At 43.6% G+C, this 18,137-nt stretch overlaps 7 protein-coding genes across 7 annotated transcripts; 4 read left to right on the top strand and 3 right to left on the bottom strand.

Annotated features, from left to right (window-relative positions):
* Positions 1–310: 310 nt before the first annotated feature.
* Positions 311–1,871, top strand: I203_102030 (uncharacterized protein; the record flags this gene model as incomplete). Its single annotated transcript, XM_019146535.1, has 5 exons — positions 311–392; positions 467–538; positions 676–1,101; positions 1,293–1,627; positions 1,734–1,871. The coding sequence occupies 5 exons, from the start codon at positions 311–313 to the stop codon at positions 1,869–1,871; spliced, it is 1,053 nt and encodes a 350-aa protein (XP_019004068.1).
* Positions 1,872–2,209: 338 nt separating this feature from the next.
* Positions 2,210–3,654, bottom strand: I203_102029 (uncharacterized protein; the record flags this gene model as incomplete). Its single annotated transcript, XM_019146534.1, has 6 exons — positions 2,210–2,354; positions 2,436–2,512; positions 2,634–2,718; positions 2,811–3,042; positions 3,135–3,246; positions 3,334–3,654. The coding sequence occupies 6 exons, from the start codon at positions 3,652–3,654 to the stop codon at positions 2,210–2,212; spliced, it is 972 nt and encodes a 323-aa protein (XP_019004067.1).
* A 651-nt stretch (positions 3,655–4,305) lies between these two features.
* I203_102028 (40S ribosomal eS21 domain-containing protein) lies at positions 4,306–5,190 on the top strand (the record flags this gene model as incomplete). Its single annotated transcript, XM_019146533.2, has 4 exons — positions 4,306–4,351; positions 4,600–4,656; positions 4,747–4,917; positions 5,159–5,190. The coding sequence occupies 4 exons, from the start codon at positions 4,306–4,308 to the stop codon at positions 5,188–5,190; spliced, it is 306 nt and encodes a 101-aa protein (XP_019004066.2).
* Positions 5,191–5,730: 540 nt separating this feature from the next.
* On the bottom strand, positions 5,731–8,334 carry I203_102027 (uncharacterized protein; the record flags this gene model as incomplete). Its single annotated transcript, XM_065517008.1, has 12 exons — positions 5,731–5,842; positions 5,933–5,989; positions 6,051–6,239; positions 6,307–6,371; positions 6,447–6,516; positions 6,617–7,181; positions 7,267–7,496; positions 7,562–7,591; positions 7,656–7,698; positions 7,760–7,916; positions 7,987–8,064; positions 8,248–8,334. 12 exons carry the CDS (start codon positions 8,332–8,334, stop codon positions 5,731–5,733), a joined length of 1,683 nt encoding a protein of 560 aa, XP_065373826.1.
* Positions 8,335–8,695: 361 nt separating this feature from the next.
* I203_102026 (uncharacterized protein) lies at positions 8,696–10,442 on the bottom strand (the record flags this gene model as incomplete). Its single annotated transcript, XM_065517007.1, has 9 exons — positions 8,696–8,876; positions 8,954–9,188; positions 9,257–9,336; positions 9,415–9,484; positions 9,542–9,682; positions 9,750–9,862; positions 9,913–10,021; positions 10,207–10,302; positions 10,376–10,442. 9 exons carry the CDS (start codon positions 10,440–10,442, stop codon positions 8,696–8,698), a joined length of 1,092 nt encoding a protein of 363 aa, XP_065373825.1.
* Positions 10,443–10,756: 314 nt separating this feature from the next.
* Positions 10,757–13,831, top strand: I203_102025 (methionine-tRNA ligase; the record flags this gene model as incomplete). Its single annotated transcript, XM_019146530.1, has 15 exons — positions 10,757–10,827; positions 10,905–10,954; positions 11,025–11,061; positions 11,130–11,193; positions 11,256–11,297; positions 11,361–11,431; positions 11,493–11,549; positions 11,608–11,749; positions 11,824–12,181; positions 12,240–12,247; positions 12,312–12,423; positions 12,488–12,574; positions 12,629–12,677; positions 12,728–12,893; positions 12,950–13,831. 15 exons carry the CDS (start codon positions 10,757–10,759, stop codon positions 13,829–13,831), a joined length of 2,196 nt encoding a protein of 731 aa, XP_019004063.1.
* Positions 13,832–14,428: 597 nt separating this feature from the next.
* On the top strand, positions 14,429–17,840 carry I203_102024 (uncharacterized protein; the record flags this gene model as incomplete). Its single annotated transcript, XM_019146529.1, has 9 exons — positions 14,429–14,467; positions 14,620–14,793; positions 14,884–14,905; positions 14,977–15,153; positions 15,240–15,283; positions 15,344–15,422; positions 15,484–17,183; positions 17,252–17,734; positions 17,820–17,840. The coding sequence occupies 9 exons, from the start codon at positions 14,429–14,431 to the stop codon at positions 17,838–17,840; spliced, it is 2,739 nt and encodes a 912-aa protein (XP_019004062.1).
* Positions 17,841–18,137: the final 297 nt, after the last annotated feature.

Below are 18,137 nucleotides of genomic sequence, written 5' to 3'. Positions count from 1 at the left end.
CTAGACCTATAAGGCTCGAAGGGAATGGAGCTAAGGTCGAATTACTCGTTGCGAATTTGCGTTGCTACAGTGCACTTGTGTTGTCGTTGTCATTGACACTCTGATCGCTATCATCGCCCATGTCAAGATTGTCCTGTCCGGTACAATCCGAGCGAAGGGGTACATGTGTTTATTTCGGTTTACCACTTAAGATTGCTCACCTGTAAACATCTTCGTCGCCACCTAACTCTACGAGTTATTATCTCAATCTCGTATTTCAACTCTCTTTGTGTCATCTATTCATTACATCGACAAGTGATCAACCAGCGCGATGGCTCTCCCACCGACATTGCAGGTTCACTCGCACTTCCAACCTGAAGAAGCTGCTCATGTCGCAACGGAATTAGTGTCTAGTGGGTGAAACAGTCCATCATTGATCAGTCATGAAACGACATGAAAATCTCACAATCGCTTACAATCCTTGTAGGTCTCGATAACTTACCTGGAGAAGTGGTCTTCTTACTGGAAGAAATCAGAGAGAAGGATGTGAGGATCAATCGTGAGTATGCTTTGCATTTGTGCACCAAGTGTCATTGCGAATCACATCATCGTGCACCCCGAACATCCTTCTTCACATTATATGTTACATACAATACATAAATAATATCTCACCTCCTATATGTTGTCATACGATAGAACTAATCCAACGCATCAACACCCGTCATATCGGTCTAACCAAAACTGCCAAATCCCTATCCACCCTACCCCCTTCCACCGCTACATTCCCTTTTCCCATACCGCCCGGTAGCCCTTTACCAATTTCGCATCTATCGCCGAAGGACGCACAGAATCTGACGAAGATCCAGGCGGAATGGGTGAAAGTGGAAATTCTTCAAGATGAGAAGCTCAAATTGGCAGAGAGGATGGAAAGGATCGTCAATCGTGCGAGACAACGAGCTAATCATGAGTGGATAAAGGTGGGTGGTAAGGAGATAGTCACGGATGATGGTATCTTGGTAGATGGTGATAGCAAAGTTGGAATTATGGGTGAGATGGGTGGAAGTGATTTGATATTACCTTCGACGGGATTAGGAACGGGTGTTGATGGAAGACCTCAGAAGAGTGAGTCGTGGCTGTTCATTGCTATTGATCGTCATCACTTGCGTTGCTATACACGAGATCTGTGCCTCATCTCTCACAGTGAGGTAGATAAGTTGTGTATATTCAGAATCTGCCATATCCTTCAGATGGATAATCATTTCAAATCATAAACGCATATCACGTTTAACTTACTAACACTTGTTTCGAATCAGAACGCAAACCCAATACGATGTTTCTCCCCTCCCCATCCACCTCCTCCTCCATGCCCCCTCCACCTGCACCTGTTCGATCCCACTCTTCCTCCAATCGCCCTTCAATTTCGACCTCTCATCGTCATCCAATCTCGCGGCATCATTCCTCTGTTGCCGCACTCTCCGATCCAGATTTAGATGCAGATGGGGAGAACGAAGATATCGATGTGGATGCGGAGGGAGAGGTCGATACGGCAGGAGAGACAGAAACGGATGATACGCTCTATTGTATCTGTCAGCAAAAGAGTTACGGAGAGATGATTGGTTGTGATAATGATAGTTGTCAATATGAATGGGTAAGTGAGATCTCATAAAGAAAAAAAAACGTCCTATTTTTCTCTTCATGTGATTGGAGAAGGAGAAAATAATAGCTGATAATCTGATTATTTATACGATAAACAGTTCCACGTCAAATGCGTCAATATGTCTGCGGGTCATTTACCTGAAACTTGGTATTGTCCAGATTGCGTTAAGAAATTGGGTTTGTTGAGTAGTGATGGCAAGATGCCTGGGACGAATAGGAAGAACAGGAAGAAGTAGCTTGGGTCATAATCAGTGGAAAATATTTGAAAAACAGTTGATTGAAGAGAGAGTCAAATGTATATGTTTGTACCGTTAACATGTACCGTGTATGTATGAATGTCAAAGCACCTGCCTATCATGAGTGAAACAGTTACATTACGGATACATATATGAAATAATGATGATACAGAAGATGTTTTTCTTTCGAGATATTCCGCTCCTCCATTGAACATTCGTTCTGGGTATCGTGTCTGCCCAGATTTGGTTGATCTCACTCTCTTCAATGAGAATCCATATATTGTTTCTATGCCTTCTTCTGCTCGTCTATCTCTAATCTCTCTGAGCTCTAATCAGAATCAATTCTCAGGTGGTTCGGCGACCTCTACATGCCTCTTATGTAAATCCTCTCTCATACTGATCAAAACCGATTTTCTTACTTTGATCATTCGCTTGTAGATAAAGTAGAGTGCTCCGAGTGTGATGAGAGCGCATGCGGCGAAACTACAAATCGATTCAGAACATAGAAAGGATCAGTATATTGTTTTCTTGTTAGAGAGAGCGTCCCCTAACAAAAAGACTCACACGCAATCTGATATAACGTGTGAATTGGTAGATGCGTTGGTTTGACCCAATACAACACCAACATAGACACTTATCAACTGATGGTGTAATGATCAGTCAGCAAGGTACGTTCTTTCATCTTGATCTTTGATGTTATCCTCATTGGGGAAGAATCACAAACCAATAAAAATGAAAAAAAGAAAAGAAAGAAAGGCTCACTTGTTTAGGTGTAGAGAGTAACAAAGCCAAGATGAATTTCCAAGTTGGTAATCCGCAAATTGCAAGTATAGCAGTAGTGTAGTGACTAAACTCATTATACAAGATTGTATCAGTATTTATTTTACATTCACTTGTCTTCAATGGGCCACCTTGAAGATATGAGGGTTTGTCACTCACGTAGGAATCACACTCAACCTTACCACCCAAGCCATCAAGAACCCTCCTTCCCTTATAGATTCAGATAAACAGGCGTAATTCAATGATTTCTTGGTCATCCTCTCCGCTCTGGCTCTACAACAGTTCTTGAACAGTAAAAACAGGACTGTTTCTCCGAGGCCTACACCAACTACGACAATGGCGAAACCTTTACCTAGGCCGTATACTAGACCGACGAAGACGATCACGATCTCTAAAGAATACAATGGAGAACAACAGGTTAGTATGGTGAACCATGTCATATTGATTTACAATACGATTCGATTGGGAATGCGAAAAACTCACCATTACCGAATAAAGGTGGGAAAGATAGTACGAATAATATAGCAGCAGGTATAACGAATCCGGCTTTCAGTTCTCTTATCTTCCTTACAAACGGTGTCAACCAATCTATGATCTGCAATCCATGATAGTACATCAGTACTGATCTACTCGTATATCACATGTTGGAAGAATGTAAACGATATGCTCTGATTATACTCACAGAATGATGAAAGAAAGCCATCAAAGCCACCACCACGACAATCAATATGAAAGCGATATACCACCAAATCCATTCTTTCCTTAACCAGAATCTCCAATTATTAGCTTTCTCCCAAGTGATCAGACCCTTTTCGTACTCTATCCTTTCATCTTCTGTCAATTCATCTTCGGTTTCTTGCATTATAGAATGACGGGATTGTATCCGGCTGGCAGAGGTAGTAGGGTGTGAGGGTTGATCGCTCCATGGATTATGGGATTCATCGTGGTTAACAGCAGTGGATGAAGGTTCGAGATTCGTGTATGGGTGCTGCTGCTGTGACATCTTGCAATGCTGGGATATCTGCAGATAAGGGTTAAGATGCAAGTGGTGGATGCTAACAAAAGAGCGATGAGATGTGAGTTCTACGATCTATTATTGTCCAAGTCCAACAGGTCAATCGCTCGTAAGGGGTTCTATGTATGCAAAAGATGTAAGCAAACACCTTTGAACCAGATTGGATTGCCAGTCAGTTGTTCACGTTATGTTATTATTACACCGCTTCTTCATTCGGATCATCGGATTCAAGTCAGTCTCGTTTGTAACCTGTGACCTGTTACGTCATCTCCAATCGAGCGACAGAAAAGATCGACACTCGGTTTACCAGAAGACGGGTTACTATTTTGGGAACAAACCAGGCACGTGACTGAACAGCTTCCAATTTGATTCCGTTGATCACATCAACTTGTTCTGGTGCCACATTGCATGGATCACAGTAAAAGAGAGAAACCCCGATAAATTCCGCCTTCCTCGTGGATTTTGGATTCTTGGGAGTGTTGCAGCGAATTCACACAGATTGTTTCGTCGTCGCAGGACAAAGACCTTGAATTGCACGAAACATCGTCAAGACAGCCAGCTACTTCATACATCAAAAAAAAAACACCTTTTGCTTCTTCACTTTTCCCTTATCATTCAACAAGAAGAAAAGCCGCCAAAATGGGTATGTGTCAATTCTGCTTGTGGCTGGTGTACTCGGGTCATGGTGGGAGGATTAGCTGGATACGAAGTAGAAGAGGTCACCATGGAGGATAGAGGGAATGATGGATGAGGATTTGGGAGGACCGTTCAATCAGAGAGCAGGCGAGGGAAACATATCTGTGCGACGTCCAACGGTATATACTGTATGATTACCTAGAAGAGATGTAAATGGGAATGGAAGGAGGATTATCGTCAATTTGAAATATAATAATAGAATTTATCGCTAATTCCATGTTTGATCCATTCCAATAGAAAACGATAAAGGTGTTCTCGTCGATCTTTACATCCCCCGACACTGTTCCGCCACTGGTAAGTTTGGTCTTTTGGTCGTGTCCACAATCTGCAAAGTAGATGAGTGGTATGGATTTGATGGCTAATTCCAAAGGTTACACTCAATAGGCCGACTCATCACCGCCAACGACCACGCCTCTATCCAAATCCAAGTTGCCGACGTTGATGCCGATGGAAAGGCCATCAAGGGACAAGGTCAAACCATCGCTATCTGCGGTAGAATCAGGGCTCAAGGTGATTCGGATGATTCCATCAACAGAATCGCTACCAAGCAAGGTCGTGAGTGTAATTCTTCTTTAAGAACGGAGGAAGAAGAGGAGGAGTGGTTAGAACTCGAAGATCAAAGGAGAGATTGGATCTTACCCATCCTATATGGGGTAGATGGTACACGGAATTGGATCAGATATAGATGGAGATGTGCATCAATCGTTGCAAGATCATCATGAGAGAAGGAGACGAACAGCAAATCCGTCCCAATACCACAATTACTGACCAATGCTTTTTCCTTATCTCATCATAGTCCTCAAGAACGTCTGGTCTTACACTCGTTAAATCAATGTAAATTAGATTTTCTCGTTTCTCGTAGGCAGTCGGTACTTGGATATGGGGATGCATCCATTCTAGGCATAATGGTATATCTGTGATTAGGCAGATGGGTCGTTGGCAATATCAATTATCATCAAAATTGAAGGGCCTGGATATTTTTATCGGACTGAATTCCATACACGCCATCATTCTTCAGACTTTGTGTGTTCCTATAAGGCTCATCCACACGTTGACAATGGCCGTGACGATATTCTGATCTGATCTCACATTATATGCTCAAAACGATTACTAATTGGATACTATCATAGTCATAATTCATCACATCACTCATTAGGCAAACAGAAACAAAATATATGTACACAGTTATATCGGCTTCCATCGTCATCAACAATCATCTTTCAGACAAAAAACTGGTCACATTTCTATTCTCATAGTCCGACATCGAGCATATTATGGCAAAGTGTATCCTGCCAAGCAACTTGTGCCGTTGCTTACCATAGTTTCAGGGCAGTGACAGGCAATAATAGTGGAGGTATACTGCAACATTTATTCACCATCACCATCATCAGCTCCCCAATCATCCCTAATTTGATTATCTCTTTCAAACATGATCAAGTCTTCCTCTTGATCTCCTTCGGGAAGTCGTTCAAGTATGGCTCTAGATTTCGAGATCAAAACGATCAGCTCATTTGTTGACCTCGATCTCTCCTAAGCTGATATGACTCGGACGAACGAATCATCCACTCACTCGCATTCACAGAGTAACTCGGTACAGTATAAATCAAGATTTAAATCGCAGGGATCGCTACAATGAAGTGATTAGTGTCTGTATCATAACCATAAATAAAGAAAGAATGGGTACATACGTTCCAAAAGGTTGTTCGATCATACTTGCTATACCTTCAATACCCATGAACGTCATACTAATACCGAACATGATGAAAACCATTTTCCAACCCATTGCGTCGACTAGGGTGAAAGGTAGGATAAATAGGTATAGGGAAACGACTTGTTTGAGGTGGACGCAGAATATGTATGGAAGGGGAGTTTGAACGCTGTATATAAAATGCCAATGATTAGTGAGTGGAATTAGAATTATAACAGTTAGTAACAAACACTCACATCCTCTCCATTGATCCGAGTTGATCTGTCATACCAGATACAGCAGCTTGAAGAGCGTTCATACCCTGTTCAATTCGCATATCCGTCAAATGATTATTTCCCAGAATCGCAGTAGTTGGAAGATTTGCTGGTTCACTCACTGCCGGTCCCACAGCTTCGAGACAACCCATCTTTCTAAACCTAAAGATAGATCTACTAATCTCATGTGAACTACCATAGCGAAGTATAAGTAATGTTCCCATTTTACCATCATGCGATCACGGCCTAACGTCCAATGGGGCTACAAGTCGAAATCGTATATCCCACTCACATGATCAAAGGTAAACCCAATTCTACCATCCTTCCCAATCCCTGTTCAGCCCTGACCATCATACCGGTATCGGGCTTAACTCCCTTTTTGATCAATGGAGTCCTCTCATTCGCGGTCGTTTTGCCCGTACAGGTACCAGTACTTGATTTACTCATAGTGGGAGTTTGCTCCGACTCGTTGTGATATTCATCCGGATCAACTACTCTCACAGCAGTCGGTCGTCTCTTCATCACGTTACTGATATTCCTTGGATAATTGGGTCTTACTCCATTAGGAGCGCTATCCTCGGTGGAGAACGAAGTTTGATTGGGATGAGGTGAATGAACGAGATTGTTGAGCGAAGGGGAAGGTGAGAAAGGTGTATGCGGATTATTACCCAGTCCGACGACACTCTCTTCATCTTCTTGAGAGTCGATAAGCCCAGGAGTCGAATGACTCGGAGTCATCGTATCAGGAGAATCTGTTACTTGATTACCGTAGTTGGCTGAACCACGAAGACTGGAATTTGAGATAGCTGATTTGAGTCGACGGATATCGTTTCCTGCTAATTTGGCTGGCAGTAATCCTATATCGAACATCTCGTCTGTCATTTTACCTCTTTCTGATACGGAGTAGGTTTCGGTAATGAGTGCATGTTGACCTATACATACCCTTCAAATCATCGTGATGAACGCCGCCTTCAGCCCTTAAATGATGTTTCGTAGCTACCACAAATGCCACTACCAATCTTATCACCTTTCTCTTTTCCGCGGTCAATTGTCTTCTTGACATGGTGGGTTGAGAACTATCGGATGGTGGAGGGGGAAGGTTGACTGCGACCCAGATATTACGAGATAGATTACGAGCGATGGAGATCAGTGCGGTAAAATCTTTTCGACCTCTGTGAGATGATGATCAGCTGGCATCCAGCATACAGTGTAATAGCTAGGGCTGTAGGAGACCTACTCGGCATATCTCTCATACGCAGATGAGTTTCTATGAAAATTACATCAGTCAGTGGGATACTCAGAGGTATGAGGTGTTGCGCTCGAAAACTTACCTGAAAACCAGCAAAAGACCTACCACCACGGAAAGAAGGGGTACTATGCACTCGAGTTTAGCTTACGTCCTTCATGATGAAATGACCGAGTGTTCATGACTCACCGACGTTATTTGTCAATCCCACTTCTTTACCCCACAGTTGACTTGCAGCAGCAACTCCAGCAGAGAAGAGTGTGACAGTCAATACTGGACCTAGAACTATGGGTAAGATAGATGATCGGAATACGAATATATCAGGTAACCAAGATATCTTAGATAACTGCATCCTCCCCATGATGCGTCAGCTCGCCAGCTAAGGCTTGAGCTCAGTTGTAAGAAGATAGACTCACCTTTGGTTTATGATCTTCTACATCCTGTAATGCTAATAGCGAAGAGAGGGTATTGATGGGTAAGGACATTGTATTGCCCTTATTTGTCGTCATGGTTAGCTGGTGTACTTTACGATAGGAGATATGGAGAATTCGAGGACAACAGAGAGGTTCTTGATTTGTGATGCTTATAGGCGATGTAGTGAAAGTCGAAAGGATCAAAGGGCTATCCATGCTCAAGTGCGAGATTGAAGGAAGGTGCACATGGGACACGGGACTCACGATTGTACTGAAACCCGTACCTTCCTTCTTCCTTGGACTTGACGAGCTTGGACTTGGTTGATCGGCTTTCAGAGCTGTATCTGGCATCTTGATTGACCTAATATCAACCTGAGATGCTATCAGATGTAGCCTTATAAGAAGAAGATTTCCCTTCACAACACGACCTTGCAGTGTATCCACCTTTACTCATACTCCAGTCTGTGAATCGCTAATCACTCTTGGACGATCACAGGCACGGACCACCATGGGACTAAATTGTGAAACACGTCAGTAACGAGAGAGACCCAAGCTAGCGCGTTTCAGATTGCCCATCACTACGAGTAAGCATGCGTACTCTCACACCGTACCAGCCTTACAGTACATAAGATACCACACATGCATCGTATAGAGATGACAAGATGTAGATTCTATACTGGTAAGATGTTCAAGGTCATGCTATGCATCTGCTTCACCTGCCCCATTCCGCTGGATCCCACTCTTCTCCCGAATCATCCTCTCCCCAGATATCATCCGGCACTTCCTCATCCCCCGGCACAGGTATCACACCGTCTCTACCTGCCAATCTCGCTATACGTCTGGCTAACCTTTCATATGCGTATATCTGAGGATTAATTTCGGCAGGATACCAACTACATCAATGGCAAGGGACCATCAGCTCTCAAAGCCCTTGAAGAGTTTGCAAGTGAAAGTAGGAGAGGCCACTCACTAATTGACTGCGACTACTATCCCAGCATTACCCTCTTCCTGCTCTACTCGATGCCACCAGTTCGCAGGCAAGTACAACGTCTCACCTTCCTTCAACTCCATTCGTATTGGATGGACACGCGAGGGGAGCTGAGTGGAAGATACCCATGGGATGGGAAAGGTCGGATCATCATCGAGAATAGGATGGAGTGTGCCAGAAGGAGAACGTCCAAGTGTTGATGGTTTATGAAATTGCTCTATACCCTCACCACATCATATCAGCTGATCCGTATTGGTATGCTCATCGGCTGTTGGACGGGCTCACGATCAAGCCATAGTCCTTCTATGGGCGATAACAATGTGAATATCTTCTTTCCCGCCAATACATGATAGATATTTTCGTATCTTCATTTCCAAATGGACATTAGCTTGGAGGAATGTATACTTTGTGTATAATTGAGGAAATGACCAGAAGAGGCATACGGATCATGATGTAAAGAAGTGGTACTTTTCCTATCGCCTATCCACAAATTGACAGCTTCCGCTTCACTACCTAACCCCCACTAAATCAGTAAAATCAACATCGGCGATTCTGCATGGATGAACATACCCGTAGCTTCTTTCATCCACTCTACGTCTCTCTGTATATGATCCTGAAACACTTCCAATTCAGGTGAACCATCAGGATGAGGAGTGGAACGGTATATATTACCATCTTGAGATTGAAGGTAATATGCCCCTCCACTATCACCTATATCCATACAACATACCTTACTTAGCTACGCTATAGTTTCGGATGTAAAAGATAGTTTACTTGCCTCCCGTGTCTGACTGTAGGTGTGAGATCAGCGTGGAGATAGTCATCTTATCATCGAATGCTTTGACAAATGTCGTACTTCCATCTTCCATTTCTCGGACTGAATCAGCTAGCCTACCATATAAATCAGCGACGGTGGTCCTCATATAGGCAGCGCTGCCTACCCATCATCGGTAATGGCTACAGTGACCTTTCTTTCTCCCGAGATTTCCTGATATATCTCGGGTTGTGTCCAATCGTGCGTATGAGCGGCCGTCGTCAAGGGTGAGAAGCCTGTACATGTGGCTTGATTAGATGTTGGGTCTCGTTGACACAGGCAAGGGAGGAAGGGGGAGAGAAGGGATGGGGAGGGAGAAGAAATGAAGAAGGAGGGCAAGGGTCAAGTGCAAGGGGAGGGGGAACGCATGGAGAGAGAAGGGACAGGGGTGAGAGATCAGCTCGTCGAGTCAACAACCTACCTTTGATAATAGCCGGATGAGCCCTGTTTACCATCCTCAGCGCTTCCAGAGAAGATGGATGTTCATCGTATACTGTGATATCTCGCAACTGTAAATCTGGTAAAATCAACCCGAAACAGTCAGCGGAAGAAACGGTTTGGATTTAGTTCATCTCGATTATAGCATTCACCTCTGTAGTCATCCAGTAGCTGATCCAAGAGCGATTCTAGCGCCTCAACCCGCTCGTCACTTGACATGTTCAAGGGATCTATCGTGCATACAATATCAGAATAGAAGCTTTGGTTGCTCAAAGGCATCGAAAAAGGTCAACTGGGTAAAATGGATTTTTGGATGGCGCATGAATGTGGGGCACCGAGCCAGCGGAATCAATTTGGCCTTACGTGCTCGAGTCGGAGAGGTCGAATGTCGAATGTTGAACAAAGCACCCAAGAATATCCATCTGCAAATCTTTGAACTGCTTATCGTTGTTGCTCTGAATTATACTACAACGTCTACTTTGTCCCCTCATCTACTTCACGAGTCACCTAGCAATCGAAAAAGAATTGTCAGGATGAGTGGCCAGAATATCCGTCAAGCTGACGGTTTACTCATGAACGTCCATGATCCTTCGAAAGGACCAGTGTGAGTTGTTTCTCTAAAATTTCGAGCTGGTGAACACGAGCCAAATCGGACATAGGCTGATGATAGTAACCTTTCAGACTTCCTAAAGATGGTGAAAGAAATGTTTTGATCACTTCGGCATTGCCTTGTAAGCCTTAACCTCAAACCGATAAAGGGATATATATCTAATCAGGGGGAATGATGGTGGGATGGTGTAGATGTTAACAACGTACCGCATCTGGGAAATATCATTGGGTGAGTAGCTGTCATCTCCTTTCCTACTTCTCATGAGTAATACAGCTGACAGCACTCATCCTGTACAGATCAACACTCTCGGCAGACGTTTTTGCCCGTTATTCACGAACGTTGAACGTCCCTACTCTCTATGTAAGCTAAAGGACTTTGACGAATCGGGAAAGAGAAGGTAGGATGCTGATGAGTGGATGCAGATCTGTGGTACGGATGAGTATGGTACTGCTACTGAAACGAAGGTGAGTCAATATATTCGAAAACATGAGGCTCATGATCAATCTTTGCTGATTTGATGATTTTAGGCATTGGAAGAAGGCGTTTCACCTTTGGAATTATGTACGAAATTCCACTTGCTCCATACCGAAATCTACAAGTAAGCTCTCAGCTCTATTCGCCAGGACACCGCATACAAACTGATGTCGTTGTGTGTATAGATGGTTTGAGTTGAGTTTCGATAAATGGGGAAGAACCTCGACACCTGAGCATACCCAGTGAGCTGTCTGACCATACATCAAGGAACGGCTAGCTCACTGATGCTCGATCATCTAGAATCACTCAGCAAGTGTACTTGGACCTTCACAAGAACGGATTCTTCAAGCTTGAGACAGCCGACCAGACATACTGTGAAGACGATAATCTGTTCTTAGCTGATCGATTTGTGGAAGGTACTTGTCCTCAGTGCGGTTATGACGTGAGTGTCACCTGCAGCTGATTGGTATCCTCAAATTGCGATAATGCCAGCTGAGTATCATTGTGTATTTGTAGGACGCAAGAGGAGATCAATGTGATAAATGTGGACTTACCTACTCTTCACCTACCGAATTAAAGAACCCAAGATGTAAACGAAATAAGACCCACAAAGTATCAGTCCGACCTTCCACGCATGCCTGTATGCGATTAGACCTGTTGCAACCTAAATTGGAAGATTGGATGCAGAAAGCTAGAGTCAAGGGTAAATGGGGTAGTAATGCGGTTATCACCGATAAAGGTGAAATCGTCGAACCTAGAATGTTGGGTGAGGGTCTCAGACCTAGTGCTGTCACAAGAGATTTGAAGTGGGGTGTGGAAGTGCCTAAGACTGGTGATGCGGAGGAAGATAAGGCTATGGAAGGAAAGGTTATCTGTGAGTTGACATGCTACTGGAATCTGGTACTCTAACTGACAAATCCATTCTTGATCAGACGTTTGGGTATGTACCATTATGTCGCAAGTTTCACTGCACAACATCCGATCACTAACGTTTGACGGAACAGTTTGACGCTCCTATTGGTTATCCCTCCATCACAGCTACTTACACTGATCAATGGGAGAAATGGTGGAAAAACCCCGATAACGTGGAATTGTACCAATTCATGGGTAAAGATAGTGAGCTGGGACAAGCACGCCTTCTGCCGAAGATGGACCCAGCTAACCCTTCTTATCAACTCAGACGTCTACTTTCACACCGTTCTTTTCCCTTCTATGCTCATCGGTACCGGTCAACCATGGACCATGTTGCACGATATCTCCAGTACTCGTAAGTCTAGCGTAGTGATTGTGTCCTGGTGTGAAGCTGACCTGAAGATGATAGAATACCTGAACTACGAAGATACCAAGTTCAGTAAGAGTAGGAATATTGGGTAAGCTGGTGTGAACCCAATCCATATGCACTCAGCTGACAATACCATAGTGTATTCGGTAACAACGCCCGAGAGACTGGTCAACCCCCTTCAGTATGGCGATACTACCTTCTTTCGCAGAGACCCGAAAACAGTGATTCCTCCTTCCTTTGGTCCAGTTTCATTGCTGCCAACAACAACGAGTTATTAGCTAACTTGGGTAACTTTGTCAACCGAGTGAGTCCAGTATGATACTCCCCATTTTGGATTCGTGAGACTAAAGGAAATCTTAGGTTGTAAAATTCGTCAATGCCAAATACGATTCCGTTGTGCCTGGTCCAGAGGGTCTCGCCGGTGGTGATTTCGTACCCGAATCCAACCCATCAACTCCAGCTGCTCAGCTAGACGCCGATTTCGTCAACGACGTCAACACCAAATTGACTGAATTCCGAGCGAGCATGGACGAAACCAAATTACGAAACGGTCTAAGCGTTGCTATGTCATTATCTGCTCGAGGTAACCAGTACCTTCAGGATAACTCTTTAGATAATGCGCTATTGGCGAACCAACCCGAGCGATGTGCTCAAGTGTTACTTAATGCTATCAATTTAATTTACCTCTTATCCGTCACCTTCCACCCCTTCATGCCCAGTACTACCGAAGGTATGCTGCGACAGCTTAATGCACCTGCCCGTTCATTACCTACCAAATTCTCTATCGATATCTTACCCGGACATAAGCTGGGCAAAGCCGAATATCTATTCAAGAAGATTGAGAACGTGAATGGAGCTCAGGAAAAGGCATGGCAGAAACAGTTTGGAGGAGATTCAGTCGTAGCTGATAAGGTCGACCCGGCAGGACCAGGTGGACATCCCGAAGGAGGAAAAGTTCCTAATGTAAAAGATGTCAACGTAGATAAGAAAGCTGCTCACTTAGCCAAACAGGCTGAAATTGCCAAGATCAAGAGAGCCGCAGCTAAAGAAGCTGAAAAGAACAAGACACCTGAAGAGAAGGAATTGGAAAGTAAGATTGAATCTCAAGGAAAAATCGTTGCTATGATCAAGAAGGGTGTACAAACTGGTAATGCGGATGAGGAATTGGCTAAAGCAAAGGAATTGAAAGCTGAATTGGCAGAGTTGAGAAAGAAGTTGAAAGAGGCTAGTATTTCGAATTAAGACAATGGAATCATAGAGATATATAGTTTTGATTTGTTGGCATAATATGATGTGGATAGATGATTTATATAGTAGAGTTTTGCGATGGGTGATGTACATATATGCTACTCTGGCTCAAACCCACTCCTTTGTCATGATCGACACTCTGTTTCTGTTCTCCTTCCTTCTTAATGAGACCCAGAAGCGTTGTAGGTGGTTGGATCCTTTGTAAGACCTTCCCCTTTTACCTTGCTCTGAGATGATAAAAGAGCATGAGAAAGGGGATCAACGTAATAACATATGAAGTAAGACGAAGTGAAATCTTCCTATTCCTCTTCTCTATTCCTTCTTCAACAATATACTCGTATCACTCAGCTGTATAACGGATAATCAACGATAAATATATCATCCATCGTTATCGTACTCAAAGCTGAGTACGACATCATCAGTTCTTTCCGACGGAATCATCTACGCGTCCACTTTGTCAACAGAAAACAAGGAATTGCGAACATCACTGAAACTCGAGATCAACATTCACTATCTCTCAAACAGATCAACAAAACACTCGCTCTTGCCTCTGGCCTTGACTTCTTACCTCAAAGAGGGCTGGTAGGCAAGATGGCGCCGATCAAAACGGTTCGGAACATACTTATGGAAGTGAGTCCATTTTGACTTTCATTTCCTTCACCTAAACTTTCCTCCTTCGACGACTCTCGTTAGTCGAGCTCTTCGCCGATAGATCCGTCCTCACATTCCTTGATCTTGGTAAGGAAGAACGAATTCACTGATGAAGAATGATCTTGATATAGCTCCGTAAGATATGTCAACATCCCTACCTGTCCGAACCAGAATTAGAATCATTCGATACACCCGAGGTAGAACAGCATAAGCAATTAGTAGAAGCTAGTGGGAAATTGATGTTTCTCAAATTACTCTTACCGAAATTGAAAGAGAGGAGACATAGGGTGCTGTTATTTAGTCAGGTGAGTATGGAGCTATTCCACTTGTTCTGCGAGTATATATGGGAGGAAAATTAGCTTATATTTTGAAACTTTGAATGGATGATGGAATAGTTTAAGATAGCTCTAGACAGAAGTAAGTTGAGCCGCTCGTTGACCACACTCTTAAATAAGAGAACCCTCAGCTCACTTGCTTATGTATCGCAGTCGAAGATTTCCTATATGGTGAAAATATCAAATTCCTTCGATTGGACGGTGATGTCCAGCAAGCTCAACGACAGAAATCAATGGACCTTTTCAATGCCCCTAATTCAGAATACGATGTCTTCCTTCTGACGACTAGAGCAGGCGGTGTGGGCATCAATCTGGCTACTGCTGATACTGGTGGGTCTCACTCTCAACTGTCGATGCAACGGAATGCTGTATGAAACCTAGTGAGCTGATGTGACGAAACTTTTACTGTACCACAGTCATACTATACGATCCGGATTTCAACCCACATCAAGATCTTCAGGTATGCTGGAGTATTCCTGTTGTCATGTAGGAAGACAGCTGACGTGAGCGACACTCATAGGCAATTGCAAGAAGTCATAGATATGGGCAGAAGAAGAAGGTACTGGTTTTCAAGCTTATGGTGAAAGGGTCGGTAGAAGGTACGTCAGCGTCGATGCTTTAGACCCAGCCCAAATCAGCTGATCGCTTATTTTGCAACAGAGAACATCATCAACAAGGGAAAGAAGAAGATGGTACTTGATCACCTAGTCGTCCAACAGATGGGTAAAGAGTCCGAGGAAGGTGATATCGATGATTTACTTCTACGTGGTGCCGAAGCGGTCTACTCAATGCAAGGAGGAATCAATGTTCCTGATATCGTCTACAACTCCAAGAACGTCGACGAGCTGATAGATAAAGTGGAAGCTGATGCTGAAGCTGAAGCTAACGAAATGGAAGAAAGGGAAAAGGCTATGGCTGAAGGAACGTTGGAACCTAACAAGAACAAATCGAATCAACAGTTTGGTTTTGCCAAGATATGGGAAGCAGATCGGAATCAATTACAGACTATTGCAGCTGAGGAGAATGCAGATGACAATGATGAACGAGAGATCAACTGGGAATCGATCATAGATGCCATGGAGAAAGAGAGACAAGAGAAATTACAGGAGATGATGGAAAATTCGACTAAAAAGAAACGTAAAGCTGCTGCAAATGCCAACGTTGCAGACTTCACATATCTGTCGGATGGATTTTTAGATGATTCACCTGCGAAGAAGAGTAAGAAAGGTAAAGGAAAGGCTATCCCAGATGGATCATCAGAATCAGAATACAGTAAGGACGGCAAGAATAGTAATAGAGGAAGTGAAAGTGAAGGTAGTGAATTCAACGATTTCTCAGATTCCAATATGCCAGCAGAACTACAAGGTCTAGGGTTACCTGGAATGCTGAAGAAATCAAAGAAAATGCGGAACACCCAAAATACCGAAAATCTACCTACTGTACCTGAACCAAGCAATGATCCATTACCTCTTCCTCCTCATCCTACTTTACCGGGGCTCATCAACACCAATACCAACCCCCTTGCACAGGGTCAAATGCCAGCTCCTGCCGAGTCTTCTAAGCAAGCTCAGATGAAGGAAGATAAGCAAGCTAGGAAAAAGAGGCGACTTGAGCAGAAACAAGCCATCGCAAACGGCTCGAGCTCTAACTCTACCATTGCTTCCTCTCATCCACTCAACAATCATTATCAGCAGGTGACTTCTCAACAACAGGTCAATCAACACATCCTACAACAGCGGTATGCACAGGCTAGGCATATACTGAACTTGTTATATCATGTCCTGAGAGAATTCGGGAATGAGAAAAACATACGTCGATGGGGATTGATCGCCTTACCGGAATTACCCGCTGGAGAGAGAATAAATCGATATACGATCTTAGCTGAGGAGGTGGACAAACATCTATCATCAATGAATCAATCAAAATACTTCTCATTACCTGAACAGCTTAGGACAGTCTCGTTCCTTTTGGTCAATCGAGAAGATGTGGTGGTGAAAGGGAATTTGGGTGTACCGAATGTACCACCCGATGTCGGTTTGATTGTGCCGCCGAAACAGGTCGCTGCTCCGGCTGCTCCTGCACCCCGCATACGAAAGAAGGGCGATACCACCTCTTCCAATGGAAGTAATGCTACACCTGATCCGATGCTAACATCAGGAAGTGTCATTGCAAAATCTCAACACCCTCAATCATCATCGTCAAGTACACTATTTAACAGCTTGATGGACGCTGCTCCCCCCACTTGTCAATTCTGTTCTGGCCAACATGAATTGAGGGACTGTGATAACCTCTCGTCGATGGAGGATTTACAAGCTGTTAGACAAGCTATACTGCAAGGGAACGAACCTGAATATGATAAGGTGAGTCATAGGATCTGTGCGATCGTTATGGATCATCGGCTGATTTGGGTGCCCACTGCTGTCATCAGACTATAGCATTGAAAGAAATTGATAAGACCCAATTGTGGGTACTCAGAGCTGGAAAGTTACCCAATGGACCAAATACAAACATCATTCCACCTTCCAATTTGAATAATCTGAATGGAAATACGAATGGGCACATCAATAAACATACACCAAACAAACAGATCCAAGCAACTCAGCCTGTAGCAACATCAGCATTATTGAAGGCGAAAATGCCCAAGTCTACACCGATCACAGACAAAATAGTCATTGAAATACCTGATTCTCCGTCTCCTATACCGGAACCTGCCAAGCCTGCAAAAGCAACTGGAATATGTCCATTTTGCGAGGCTTATTGTGGAATGACCATACGTGATTGCGTAGAACGTAATGGCGGTAGGAAAGCGCTGAAAATGAAAATTAGAGGATGTGAAGATAAGATTCAAGGTGGGGATGGATCGAGGGGGATAAGGGATATTCAACAGGCTTTGTATTCGGTTTATAAGAGTGTAAGTGATCTAAGATCTTTTCATCGTGTGATAAATATATCTTGGTTTGAGGGAAAGACTGATCGGTTCATCTGGTTGTGCGTAGTGGCCGAGGGATGAAAAATAGAATGAGTTATACATCTGTGTGAAGAAAAGTGGATGATTCATAATGATGGAGAGGGGATCAATAGAACTCGTAACGTATGGAGAGATGATGATGTAGTAAGTTCGAAAAGTGGATTGAAACGAACATCTGCGTTGAAAAGAGAGAGAGAGAGAAGTCCACCTTCGACTATGATTTATATGTTCTATGTGTTGTATGATGAGATCATCAAATAATAATTAATGCGTACTATTTCAGTATCACCGTGATGAGAACTGAAAAAGATAAAAAGTAATTCGCTTTGCAGTCAAGGGAGTTTGC

The sequence above is a fragment of the Kwoniella mangroviensis genome, assembly GCF_000507465.2.
Source record: "Kwoniella mangroviensis CBS 8507 chromosome 1 map unlocalized Ctg01, whole genome shotgun sequence".
In the NCBI taxonomy this organism is placed as follows: domain Eukaryota; kingdom Fungi; phylum Basidiomycota; class Tremellomycetes; order Tremellales; family Cryptococcaceae; genus Kwoniella; species Kwoniella mangrovensis.
This window is presented reverse-complemented; position numbering and strand designations above follow the sequence as displayed.